Here is a 14,114-nt window from a genome sequence, read left to right on the forward strand (position 1 = left end):
CTATAAATGTGCCCTCCAGGAAGCCGGCGCCCGGGGGCGGGGAGGCGCGCGGGGCCCGGCGCGGCGCGGCCGTCGGGGCCGCAGAGCCCGGCCTCCCCCGGCACCCGGCGGCGCTGCGCCCGCCGCTCGCATGCGGGAGCGGAGGGCGGGCGCGCACCGCCTCCGCGCCCGCGGGGGAGCCCCCGGCGGCGGCATGCGGAGCGGGCTGGGCGCGGGCGCGGCCCGGAGCTAACTGCCTTTTGCTCTCTGCCTCCTCCCAGAGCCGCGGAGATGCGAGGGGCGAAGAACCGCCAGGCGCTGCCCGCCATCGTCCTCCTGCTGCTGGCCGCGGCCCCGCCGCCGCCGGGCGCCGAGGGCCGGGACCTGCCGGCGGCGGGCGGGGAGCGGGGGGCGCTCCTCGACCTCCTCCTGCAAGCGCTGGGCGACGCCGACGGCGGCCGCCCGCTGCCGCCGCCCCGCCCGCCGCGGCGGGACCGGGTCATCTCGCGGCGGCTCAGCGGCGGCGGCGCCCCGCCGCCCGCCCCCCGCGCCATCGCCGCCGCCGCCCCCCGGGAGCCCGCCGCCGCCCCCCGGCTCCTCGCCGCCGCCCGCCACGGAGGTAAGGGCCGCCGCGGTCGAGCCCCGCTCAGCCCGGCGCGGCCGCCCCGTCCCGCCGCCGCCGCCGCCGCCGCCGCGCGGCTCCGCCGGGGCAGCGCGGGCTGCTCCCGGCGCGGCGGCAGCGCTGCTGGCCCTGCGCCGGCCTTGGCTCTGCTCCCGGCGGGAGCTCAGCCCCTGGGGGGACCCAGGGGAGAGGCGAGGATCGGTCACTCGGGCTTCCCTGCCTTTCCGCGGGAGGTCGGTTGTGGCAAAAACTGATGAACGGTCCCTCGAATACAGATCTTAACTTGCAACTCAGCCCGTTCTGAGGAAGCCCCGTTTCTCCCCAAACTTAGAACTGCTGGGTCTGTTCTTCGACTTGAACAAACAGCAAAATGACTGATCCAGATGTCTTGACTTACTGCTTTAAACTCCCTCCTCAGCTTGACTATTTCTTGTGCTTTGCAGGTTTGTTGGGGTGGGCATGGGGATCTGCTTTCTAGTGGGCCTGCGGGGTTTGTTGTATCTCCCGGGGGGATACTGGGGCAGGGAACCCTCCCGGATGCCAGACACGTCAGGTCTGGCGGTGACAAGCCAGAGCAGTTCAAGGCCAGGGCAGCTGCCTGGTGGTGGTCACAGGCAATGCTCAGCCACCAGGCAGGTCACCTCTGGAGCAACTAGTTTTGATGCAGAGCCGTGTAGACCATTTTCTGCTACCCAGCAAAGCTATGTAAGGAGTTTGCGTAGGTTTGGATGGTGTACTTCAGCAGAAGAGAGATCAAATGTGACTGTCTCTTGGCTGTAGCCCACTAACATTTTCTCTCGTTGCCTGTCAGGCCCTACAAGAGAGAAGCCAAGATCACAGAAACCAATGAGTTTTGGTTTCTGCGGGATTTGTCTCCCATGAGAGCACTGTTGTGGATTCTCTGATGTCTGGCAATAGGCGAAACTGAGCTGTAGCAGCTGCCTTGGTAGAATTGCCCTTCTCTGTCCCGTGGTCGATTTTTTTAAGGAAAATTAAACTTGCCATTTCTGAAAAACTTGGAAGTTGTGTGACAAGTTTAGAAGTTAGTAGGAGAGGGCTGATTGGTAGGGCAGGCAGCATGATCACTATACAGTCTGAGGAAATTGGACTAAGAGGACTCAAATTAAGTAAAAAGTAATTAAAGTCTTGGCCTTGGGTGTTTCTGCTGACTATGATTTCCTTCAAGTACTAAGCTGTTCCTCAGTGTGTGCCTTCAGTGTCCCAGTGAACTGTCAAATTTTCTTGCTTCTTCAGAGCAGTAAGTCTCAGGCTGCAGTTAAGGAAAAGGTAGCTCTAACCAGATTGTGGCAGGTTTGCATGCTGACTTGGGAAAAAAAATACTGCTGGATATCAATATGAACGGTCATGAGTGATTACTTACAGTGACTGGAATTCTTCATGTGCTGTGAGCAAATCCCCAGCGTATAGGTTCCAAGAAAAAAAATACAAAAAGGTCTTTTCAAGGAAGAATACAAAATGTCTTCTTTTCGAGAGGACAAAGGAAAGAAAAGTATAAATTTGAAAGCAACTGTTGCCAGTGTCAGGTGGTTTAAGGAAAAAGTCTGTTATCGACAGCAGTAGAGGTGTTTATTCCTAACTCTGTAAATGATTGTACTGGACTATAAAAGATAACTATTATGAAATATTTATGTTTTATGTAACTTTGAAGGGGATTTTTCTTGAATTTGTCAGTATTATATATAATAAGACTTAATTGTTAGTGTAATAGATGTAGTGCTTGCAAGTAGGGTAAAATAAAATTGCTAAACATCCTTAAATAGGGGAGTTCTCCAGTTGTCACTGGAGCAGGTTCAATGTCATATGGGCAGCCACAAACTTAGCTTTTTCTCTGACCTACAAAGGACAGATCTACAGTTTACAGATCTAGTTTTCACATTCATTTCATTTTTTGATAGCAAGTAGTGAGGATGTAAGTTAGTACCTCTTGTGATGGTGTATATTTTGGAGCAGATAACTGTGTAGTAGGCTTTTATTACAAATCCTCAACCTTTTTCTTGTAAGTCTGGTTACCAGCACACTAACCAGCTTTTACTGCAGCTGGCAGCACCGGAGTGTCAGCTGAAGAGACTGACTGATCTTGACATCAGTAAGAAAGGTGTTTCATTCAGCTGACTACTCAGCCAAGTATTTAAAACCAGAGTTACATCTTTGAGTTGTCTTTTTTATTGAGGAAAACCAAACCCAATGTTTTGCTTTAAAAGAGAACTCAGCAGTCCTGTTTCTTCTTGCTTTTGAAACACAAGGCATCCCGAGCACTGACATGTACAGAACAGGGAATGGAAGTAGCACCATTTTTTATGTATTTTTGTTTTTCTTCCTTTTCTTGTACTACTACTCCATATTATTAATGAGCTGAATAACAACTTGCTGTAGTAGAAAAGTTTGAAATTTGCTTTCCCTCCTCTTCTGCTCTTGTTCTCCACCTTCACTCTCAGGACCACTTCTAGCGCTAGTCTAACCATGCAGTGAGTTAGTTGAACTCAGTTATCCACAGTCCCGCTTTTATTTCTGAATTTCTCATTTTTCTGAGGGAGTCTAATTTTGGTACAGTGAAGTGAGCTGGTGTGACATGTGATTAAGTGAATTCTAGGAGCAGCACAAGGAAAGTGCCTGGAGCACATGGCCAGGAGTAAGGAGTTGAGTGGAAATGAGACCTCCTCCTCATTGCATGGTGACCTGCTCCTTTAGCTCAGACCTTAACATAAAAGCACAGCATCATAGGGTGTCTTCAGTGAGTTTGGGCAGAGATGTACAATGAGATGTCAGTCATCCTCCATGTACTGCTTATATATAGATATGTAAATAAGATGTAAAGTTATATAAGCCAAAAATGTTGACCCCTACCTGAATGTGGCTCACAGGGCACTGAAGGGCAGGTCCCAGGCTGGAGCTATGTCATGGGACATAGCAGTGCTCTGCTCCCACGGGGCTGTTGGGGAGAAAGGAGGCAGGACAGCATGGACAGCCACTGCCAACAGTGCTGAAATAGGGAGGCTCATCCCTCCCCTGCCTGCTGAGACTGTGGAACTGCTGTAATTGTAAAAGTAGCTTACAGCTGCCTCTCCTCCCTTAGGCATCAGGGATGTATAGCATGTTGTGTGCTTCTTATCAGGGATATATAGTGTGTCACGTATGTGCATCTTGGCCTTACAAAGATTTGTAACATGTATCTCTCAGGACCAAAAAGGATGCCCACCTATGAAATAAAGGTACTGATTTCACCATCATTTCAGCTTTCTTAACTGCCTCTCTCTGTTATTCCTACATGTTCAGAAGTCTTCTCTCACACAGATCTCTCTGTGTTTTTTTCTTTTTTTGGGACCTTATTAATGATTGAGCACTTCTGAAGACCATATTCAGAAGAAATAATATCTTCCAAGTAACCAAAAGGCAATCTTCGTCTTTTGCCAGGATTTCTATTAGGATGTCACTAAAAATACAAGTTGTTCCTTTGAATTATTTCTAGTGCGATTAAATTTTCTGTCACAACATCTTTTGCTTTGCCTGATTTCCATAAAGTCTCCGTGCTTGGGTTTTTTTTGCGTTAAGTGGCTCATAAAGAATTTAAGCTTAGTATTGAAAACTCCTCATGAGTCCTCCTTTTCCTAACTAACCCCTGATGTGTGACTGTGGTTTCCTCAATCATTAAGGAATGACATGACATCCAGACAAAGTCCATTTTTCATGAGGTGCCCAAACATATATTCTTATACAGGTAGGGTTCAGGATCAGGTTATTTTTGAATATCATTATTGGGGGAATAAGAATAGTTTATTATTCTTCTGAGATTTTCTTTGTTACCTTTAACCAAACACATTCTGCAGAACCACAATAGCTTCCATGTGATTAGATTGAAAGAAATCTTGGCAAGTGAGTAGTCTGTATTAACCATTCTTTTCTTATATATGCTTTCACCACAACAGTGGAGAAGTGAGTTATCTAAATTTTCAAGAGGAAAGGAGCTGAAATTTGTCTTTGTGCTGGGAGATGAACAAGGCATTTTAAAACATTATGATTAATTATTTTTTCAAGCAAAAAGGAATGAAGATAAATATTGCTCTCAGTCAATCAATATGTTCTAATTAGCCTCCAGAGCATATCTGGTTCAGCTTTAGAATAACATATCCAAGAAGAGAATTTAGTCCTTAAAATATTAAACTTTAAGGTTAAACACAAAAGTTGAATTTTATGCCAAAATTTCATACACATCTGCAGAAGAAAACTGTAGGTTGTCCCATGACTCTGTGCTAATGTAACCAGTATTCATAATGAGTTACATTTGAAAGATTTGTCTGAGGATTATTTTAGTTTGTGGCTGAATCAAAAACATGTAAGCTTATGTAAGGCATATGAAAAACTGCTCTTTTTACTCACTTCAATATTCTCTTATAAGTATAGTAGTAGTTACAGTTGCAAGTCCCTAATTCTTTAAGACCTGTTATGCTTAATATTAACTTTAGTGACTGTAATTACAGAGCTGATTTTTTTTTAAAAAAGAGACAAATGAGGAATGTAAACCTTGTCTCTAGAAAATTAAAAGGTACCTTGAGGCATAACACACACAGTACTTTGTAATACTTAGGTCTTGTCCAATTAGTATTCCTCACAATAAAGTAGCCTTTTTTGTATATTGTGTAACTAGGAATGGCTAAGTACTCAGAAGGGACAAAAGAAAACGAGAGTTAATCAAACTGACATTCTACAAAATCGTATGTTTACCAAAATGAATGTTACCTCAGAAATTAGCAAAGTGGTGAATGGGCTCATTTTCAAAGGAGATTATCTGTTACATTAAAAAAATCAAAATAATTTTTGTTTGATTACAGTAATTCATGTTGATTCCATATCTGAAGCTTTTGAATAAGTTATTTTTACTGTGAAATTGGTGGACAGGCTTTGCGGGAACAAAAACTGGCAGATTTATTCTACTTTCTGTGCCTTAATATAATAGATATTCCAAGTAAGTTAAGGGACTTTTATTATTTATTTATTTTTAGTGGGAAGGACACGATAGGCAAGTAAGATTATAACTGTACACACACACACACACATGTATGCACACACACACGCATGCACGCGTGTGTGCATGCATGCACACTCACATCTATATATGTAAATAAAAGATCTAGTATAATAAAGAAAGCAAATACATTCTAGTGGAATCAACAAACTGCAGCCAAGCCATAATTTATTATCTTCTAGTGAATCACTGGACATTGTTCCTCGAAGCAGAACATCCATATGGCATTTGCAGAGTCATCAGACTTCAGTCAGTTCACATATTTGTTGTATAATGACTGTGGATGAACTTTTCTGTGTACTTTGTTTCTGAAATAAGAACTTTCTCTAAGATCTGGTCATGCCAAATATTTTGTGGCTTAGTTGCCTGTTCTGATTTTTTTCTGTTTTGTGGAGAGATTTTTTGGCTGGACTGCTGAAATATTCTGGAGGAAATACCAGATGAAAAAAATGTTTCAAAGTAGAAATGAAGTGTCTGGATTACAATTTGTGATATTTTTCTCACCTTTCATTTATGTCGTTTGCTTTAAGTTTTTTACAATTCTACAGTGCACCAGCTTTAGGAATACACCAGCTTTAGCAATAATGCACATTACTGGAAGCAGTATAGATACCACAGTGCAGTGTGCAGCCCGGGCTAATGGTTGCTGAGGCAGGGTTGGAGGGTGTGTGGGTGTTGCTGCACCCCATGATGAACAAATATGAACAGTCCCAATGAGTTCAGTGGAAATTATCGTTATCGCTAATGGGATTGAGATTAGGTGTCAGTTCTAGAAGAAAAATGCAAGAAATGCAGAAAAGATTTGTGTTCTGTAGTGTTTCATTTGGGTGAGAGAAGGAATTGCTTTTTGTTAATTCTACTGTAGTCAATACTGTTTTTCTCTCAGAAAGTTGTCCTCAAATTTTCCTTAGTAAATTCTGCTGTACAAATTGATATTGGGTATTTTTTAAAGATCCATTATTTATTGTGTTTTGTAATAAATATGTAGTTCCACACATCAATAGTCTTGTTTCTGACAATGTGTGTATTTGTATATCTTTTTTTCAACAACATTTTTTTTTCTATTTTTTATAGAATGAGACTTCGTTTGACTTTACTGCCTTTAGTCTAGGTCAGCTGTTATTTCTTACCAGGCATTTCCATCTGGAAAGTGTTACCTCTCTGTGTAATTGCCCACAATTGTAACATATGTCCTTGATTTTATTGCATCTAGTTTGTATGCCAGGTTTCTTAGTTTCTGATTTAAATAAGCCCCTAAAGCTTCAGAGAATGTATATTCTCTCAACCTTCAGTTCAGTTCAAATGCTTAGATATATCATTGTGTTTAACTCCTTCGTGAACACATCTTTACAAGCTGTCATCTGCTGATACTTTTCTTTCCTTGACTGCTTGGTTCTTGGGTGTATTGTGCAGAATGGCTTGTAACACTGTGTGTTTGCCAAACATGACTGCAAGGGCATAGACCTAGACCACCAGACACATGAATCTGAAATCTAGGATAAGCTGGAAGTTTTCAACATCATGCTGGAGAATGTCAAGTCTGTAGATGAACAGTGACAGCTAGTGAGTGGGCAAATACAGAAAGTATGGCATCTACATTGAGCTTTAAAATATAATAAAGTCCATTAGACTAGTCCTTCAAATGCAGTGATTATACTGATCCTCCAAGGGGCTCTGCTCTTAGTCTCCGTTAATTACAATGCAAAGTGAGGTGCTCGATACCTTAAAGAACCCACATATTAATATTGATCATGTATTTTAGGCTGTGAACTCAAGTGGCTGCTAATACAATAGTAAATTATCAGAAAGGCAAATGAGGACAACTTATGTAACTGGTCTAAAGTAAAGACTTAAAGTACCTTATGAGATACTTGATTGAGATCGTACAGAAAAGGTTGCAATGCTGATGAAGTAGCTCAGTAACTCCGCAGAGGGGGACACGGTGTTGAGTGCTGCACTGGCACATGCGGGACCAGACCTTATGGTGTTGCCGTGCACAGGGAAGGAAGCATTTCACATGGCAGATAAACCGCATTAGGAGCAAGATATGAGCTTATCGAACAGAAGAGCTCTTTTCTTGAGCTCCTGTGTACTAAAAGCCAGTGATTTATTCGCTGTTCAATAGGGGGAGATCTTTTTTCTTTTGAGTCCTATCTCAAGTTTTAAAATGTATATTTGTATTTAGCATGACAAGAGACACCGTTATTAATGTGTACAGTTCTAGTCTCAGAAAAATGAATGTCAGGATTCTCACTGAATTACACCAAGACTATGAAGTACACCAGGATTATTCCAGTATGTAGGGAAGTAGACGATAAAAGAAACACAGGTTTCTCTTCAGAGCACATACAAGTGCATAATTGCCTGTATTTCAGGAACTGTGGCAGGCATTTCTCAAGGTTGGCAGTTTGAATTTGTCTGGCTTGGCACCATGCCTGTGACCAAATTAAAGAATCAAATTTTTAATGTATTTTTTCTTTACTATAGACATGAAGAATTGATTATCAAGCAAAAAGGAATGGCAAGTCTCTGTTTCACTGCTTTATTATTTCAGATGCGAATCCACTAGGGACTGGCTCTGAGAAGTGGAAGAGTGGTAGGATGCAGGTGTAAGGCTTTGCAGGATGTTTATTGTTTGATGTATAGGCTTTAGTCTTGAAAATACACTGCTTCATTTCTGGAAATGTTTTTAATTTTTAAGTAAGCATGTGTATTTGGAGAAATATTAAAAAAGAGGAGAAGTGTAAATATATGCACACACACATTTTTTAAATGAGTTTTGGGGGGAATTTGAGGAGGAACAACATAGTACTACACATGACATTTCATTCAAAAGTTTACTAAAAAGTGATTAAATCCTACGTTTTTGTGGATAGTATTTTGTTTTATGGATAGTATTTTGAAAGGCTTTTTTAAAAAAAAAAAATTGTGACAAACAATTGAACTCTTACAGCTGTATTAAATGTCTTCCTTTTCAGTAAAACCATTCAATTTGTATTGAAAAGCAATTAAATGTCTTCCTTTTCAGTAAAAGCATTCAATTTATATTGTATTGAAAAGCAATAATTCTTGGATAACTTGTATGTTGCTTACATTTGCTTTTGATGAAGGGGAAGAATATTTAAGCAGACTGTAACAAAACAGTATAATGATTTTTGTGCATGCATGTGGCATGTAAAATGCACACATGAATTGTGTTACACAGAACAAAATTATATGTTTTTATTGGAAGAAAAAATCTTATGTGGCAGGTGCTTTTGTTTTGTTTTATTTTGACCCTTAAAAAAATTCCCTGTTCATTTGACCACGAGTGAAACTTACTCTGGAGAGGAAAATATCTCAAAATGGAACTTGTAAAAGAGTTAGAAATCAGGAGAAGATACCTGATGCAAAGTACTCCACTAGCAGAAGTGAAGCTGATCTCCTCTGCTAGCCTCAGTTGATGGTTAGGCTTTCCTGATTTATATAAGGATGCATATTTCACTCTACCACTTTTAAATTAGAGGTTACTAGTTTAATGGCAATGCTATAGGCTATTCATTTGTGTTTTGGGCATTTTAAAATGTCAGTCAGTTGGAACACAGTTCTTCTAGTGAGAGAATTGATTGAAAATTGATTATGTACTGAGGGGGCAATTCTTTATCTCTGGACTATAAACAAGATTTAACACATGATGGAACCAAACATTTGATTGGTTTGTGGCCATTTTTGTTTTATCCTACTTTTGTTATGTCTACTGGGCAAAAATTACTGATGTGCAATTGCTCCACTGATTTTAGTAAAATGTGTTTAATACAAACCTTAGCACCAACGGAAAATGCAAGGCTATTCTCTCCTTTTTTATGAAAGGGTGGTGGAGAGATCTAAATTGAATTTGCTTGGAGTTAGACGTTGTGGATACTTATTAATTTTAATGCTTTGTTGTTTAAAAATACAGTTAAAATGGTTAACTTAAGTAATTCAGCAAAACAATACTTATGGGAAAGGCATGATTTTGTATACCAGGAATATTTCAACGATTATTTGTAAGATTTTTTTTTAGTGTCTTAGGTCTCTGTCAGTTCAACTAAATTGGTTAGATCTCATTTTAGTACGTTTGCTGTTACTCTGTGATTTGGAATTTAAGTCTTTGAGGTGAAGATAAACATGCTTAAAGGCACACAACTAAAGCAATCATTGCCACCTTCCAGATTTGGTACAACTTTAGCACTGACATGGCATAAATGTAAGATTTTAAAATTATGTTCTCTTTTTCACATGTTCCTGTAAAATAAAGATGAAAAGTAAAAGACTAATCAAAATGTCTCTAAACCCTACTGAAAGCAGTTAGATGCTTTTTTTTTTCTTCTCATTAACCCTTACTGTTTAGGATATCAAGCTATATGTATCTCAGTAGAAAGAAACTTTGAAATGAAGTGTTGGGAAATACATCCTCATCAGTATGTGTGGCAGCACTAGATTACTTTAACCTTTAAACCTTTAAATCCCATTGAGTTAAAATAGTTGAGGAGATAGCTGTGAAGTTATTACTGTTAACTGTGATAGAACAATTACTTTTTCCTTGTCTGTTAATGGCATAGTATGGCTAATATATAAGAAGCTTCTCATTTTCACTGAATTTTTAATAATTTTCTCTGTTTTATGTCATATACAAGACTCTTCACATCCACCTGCACCCTTATTTATATGAATATCATCATAATCTTCTAACCGTACCAGCAAATAAAGTATGCTTTGGTTAGAACAGATTTTGGAAAAATACTTTAAGAATTGTTTTTAGTTCTGCCTCCATCCAGGACTAGTAAAAGTGTAACAGTTCTCTTCTGAAAGGCTCAACTGCAACAGCTTTGCACCTGTTTGGTGGAGCTAGTCCCTTGACTACCTAAGGACTCATCACTCACAAAACTTCATGCAGACTGCTGTTGACATCAGTTTTTGGTGCCTTCCAACCTAGGCTTGTATCATCTGCGACTGTTTCACAGCCTCCACCTACAGATTACTTGGCATCTGGGCTGTAATTATCTTCATGAGCTTCCAACTGCTTGTCCCACAGTCAAGCAAGTTAAATCCTTACAAATTCAGTGTATCTTATGATCTAAATCCTACCAGTTGCAAAGAGGTATCAGTCATTATAGAGTTCTGTTAAATCTCTTCCTTTACACTTGGGATGAAAGTATGAATATTTTTACATACTATGAGGAAGCGTCATTTCCAAATTTAGCATTAAGATCTTTTTGAGATGAAACAACGCAGTTTTCATGGCTACATCCTTATTCTCGTTAGTCAAGTCCACAGGGAAACTGGGATATTCTGCAAAGGAAATTTAGGAAAAATATTTTCAGAACTCATCTCTTACAACTTGTATAAAGGCTCATTGCCAAAACATACCAATATGAGGGTTTCTTGTGATCTCCTGAGAAATGTTGCGGGTTGTAAGACCATCTGGAGCACTGTCATTTTATATCATGGGCTTCCACTTTGAATGGACCTATTAGCCAGTGATAATTTAGTGAAATATCACACAATATGTGTTTCCTCCTATTATATGATCAAATTGCACAAATAGCTAACATACCCAGGTTTCCTCCTTTTTTTTTTCTTTTTTCTTTCTTTTTTTCTTCCTTTTTTTTTTTTTTTTTTTTTTTTAATAACAAGCTGGTTTTCCAGGTGTCAGGCAATTTGGTTGACAGATTGATGACCTTCCAGATAAGTTATTACTACAAAAATAAATCATTTATTTGGAAAAGATCTACACAGGTGCAGCAAAATCAACACCCAGACCTTCTACTCATGAACAGGGCAACTCTACATCATGTGCACGGGAGAGTCACTCAGTCTGTTTGTGATTCAGCTGCATGAGACAGTAGACGATCCCTTATCTCAACTCTGATCAGAATTTTCAAAATCTTTGAAAACAGATCTAAATTGTACATTTATACTGAAATCAACAAACCCAGGATTAGTAACATTTTCAGAGGAGCCTTGCTTCTGTTTCTTTGCTTTTGTTTAAAATAGCTGTTCCTCTCCTGCCTGAGTCAGAAATGAAGCAAAGAGTGAGCCTGGAGATACAATACTGACAAGATAATACCTATCTTATTATAGAGTACAATATTACACTGAGAGCGATGGGGCTTGTGCTCGCACAGTTCCTTTTCCCTGAAGTTCCTCATCTCATAGTACCAGAATATTATCATAGTAGGAACAGTGCTAAAAAAGAAATAAACATAGAACTTGTTCAGTCCCACTGTAAGTAAAATGTTTGCTGTTTTTGTTTAGGGCCGGCACTTTTTGTCCAGCAAATTCTGTGTGGTTTGCATGTCTTGTCCATTTGCTTAACGTTCTTAGGAATAAGACCTCCATTATCAGCGTGTCTAAATGACTTACTCGTTTGGTGCATTTATATTTCATACTCAAATAAAACATGTTGATTCCAGTTACCATTTTTAATATGATGTCTCTATCAATCAGAGTAAGGTGACCTTAGCCTGGGTGTAAACAGATATACATTCACTGGGAACACCCTTAAGCTAGCAGTATAGAATAAGGTACTTATGTTGTAAATGAGATCTATGGATTATTAATCCATTCTGGTAGTTAGAAATATGTTCTGAAATGTGATGTGTTTCTAAAATAAGCGTAGGAAATACAAAGTACAGTTCAACGTTATCATTTGCACAGCAATCAACCTGAAGCCTATTCGTATTTCAACAAGATGAGGGTCTAGCTCAGCTCTGGCGGGCTCCCTTTGATTGCCTTTCACCCCAGTAGATTTGGCCTATGTTTGTCAGTGCTGAGTTTAGCTTGTATGAAGTTAAGCACATGTCAGCAGCTTTTATTCAGATGGTCATATATTCCTGTTGATGTATGACAGCTGTTCTTGTATTTAGTTTATGCAAATATTCTAGAATCTACATTTATTAGCAACTATGATAGCTAAAACAGAATGCATGTGTAGTGTTGCAGAATTACAAGAAGTGAATTAGAACTTCGTATTTAGCAATAGCTGTTCTCTACATCTGACACTAAGAGTTATTCTGCCTTCAATCAAGAGTTTTCCAATAACTTTCCAGACACAATCTGGGGTCTGTGGATTCAGCTGAAATATTTGCCTTGATACTTGAGTGATAAATGAATGGAAGATGTTATTTGTTTTGGAAAACATATGACTAGGAGAAGATAACTTCAGTAAATTAATACCACAAATTGTCTTATCTACATGTCTCTCATTATTTTCAGTAGCTTATAGTGTAATGAACCTTTTATAGTGTAATGAACAATTAGTATTATAATACATCTTTCCTCTTTGAAAGAGTGAAGTGTATATTCACAACTTAGTATTCAAAATAGCCTAGGATTGCTAATGCCTTATAGTTTTTAATTTAAGTTGCTCAAGGGATATCTTAACCTGTCTATTTATTAGAATCTCTTGGAAGAAAACATAGCTCTATCAGGTAAACTCATACATTGGATCTGTAATTGTTTTGTGGCTTTTATTTTGGTTTCAAAATAAGTATGTATTTCAGGGTTTCCCAAGGTCACATTTGTGATCCTCCTGAAAGAGGAGAAAAGAAGAAAAAGGGTGCTTTTGAATTATGCACATCGTGTGTGTTTGTGTATTGTTGCTCAAGGAGACTGGAATGCAAAGTAGAGTTGCTAAATTCTTTTAAAAACTCTTGGTAAACATACAACCTGTCAGAATATGTTAATCTAGATCCATTTTCATTCCATTTCTAACTGTTTTCTTGGGTGATCACTAATAGCAATAGCAAAAGAGTAAAAAGTATGCATTCCATTTGGCTTATTTCTTGATTCTATAGCATTTTCTGATGGAAATAGGGATTTATAGAGGAGAAAAAAAGGAAATCCATGCTTCTTAATGTTCTTTTGCCAAACCAATATAAAGGTCTCCACAGGCAAGGATTAGCTAATACAAATATGCTTTCTGAGCAGCTATTTGAGAATTAGTAATAAACATCATCATAGCTGAGTTCAAGATATTCTGCCCTGTAAATATATCCTGTTATAATTTCATTATGGCTGGCTGAGACCCTAGGAGAAGCCAGCATTTCAATCTCTTTATTCAAGTCTTAATGAATTATTGGAAACGGGCTGATTAGAAAGCACTGAATCAGAAGGGATCACTGCACTCTGAGCGTTATTCTTTGATGATGGTTTTTACCTCCCAAGTTGACTCCTTTCCTTGGCCAGAAGTAAGCTGTGAGACCTCTTAACTGGGCCACTATATGCCACTGTATGCTGAAAAGTCAAATGTGGTTGGTAGATGAGGGGAGAGTAGTGGATGTTGTCTACCTTGGCTTCAGCAAGGCATTTGACACTGTCTCTCATAACATCCTCATAGGAAACTCAGAAAGTGCAGGCTAGATGAGTGGATAGTGAGGTGGACTGAAAGCTAGATGAATGGCAGAGCTCAGAGGGTTGTGATCAGCAATGCAGAGTCTAGTTGGAGGCCTG

The 14,114-nt window shown here is 39.8% G+C and overlaps 1 protein-coding gene across 1 annotated transcript in view; it reads left to right on the forward strand.

The window, feature by feature from the left end:
- Positions 1-270: 270 nt before the first annotated feature.
- The window catches only part of ALKAL1 (ALK and LTK ligand 1), a 35,187-nt gene continuing 21,343 nt past the window's right edge, over positions 271-14,114 (forward strand). Inside the window, exon 1 of the mRNA XM_062568234.1 lies at positions 271-598. Coding sequence (XP_062424218.1) covers positions 271-598 — 328 coding nt within the window. The remainder of the gene's footprint in view (positions 599-14,114) is intronic.

This window comes from Rhea pennata, chromosome 2 (genome assembly GCF_028389875.1).
Source record: "Rhea pennata isolate bPtePen1 chromosome 2, bPtePen1.pri, whole genome shotgun sequence".
NCBI lineage: Eukaryota > Metazoa > Chordata > Aves > Rheiformes > Rheidae > Rhea > Rhea pennata.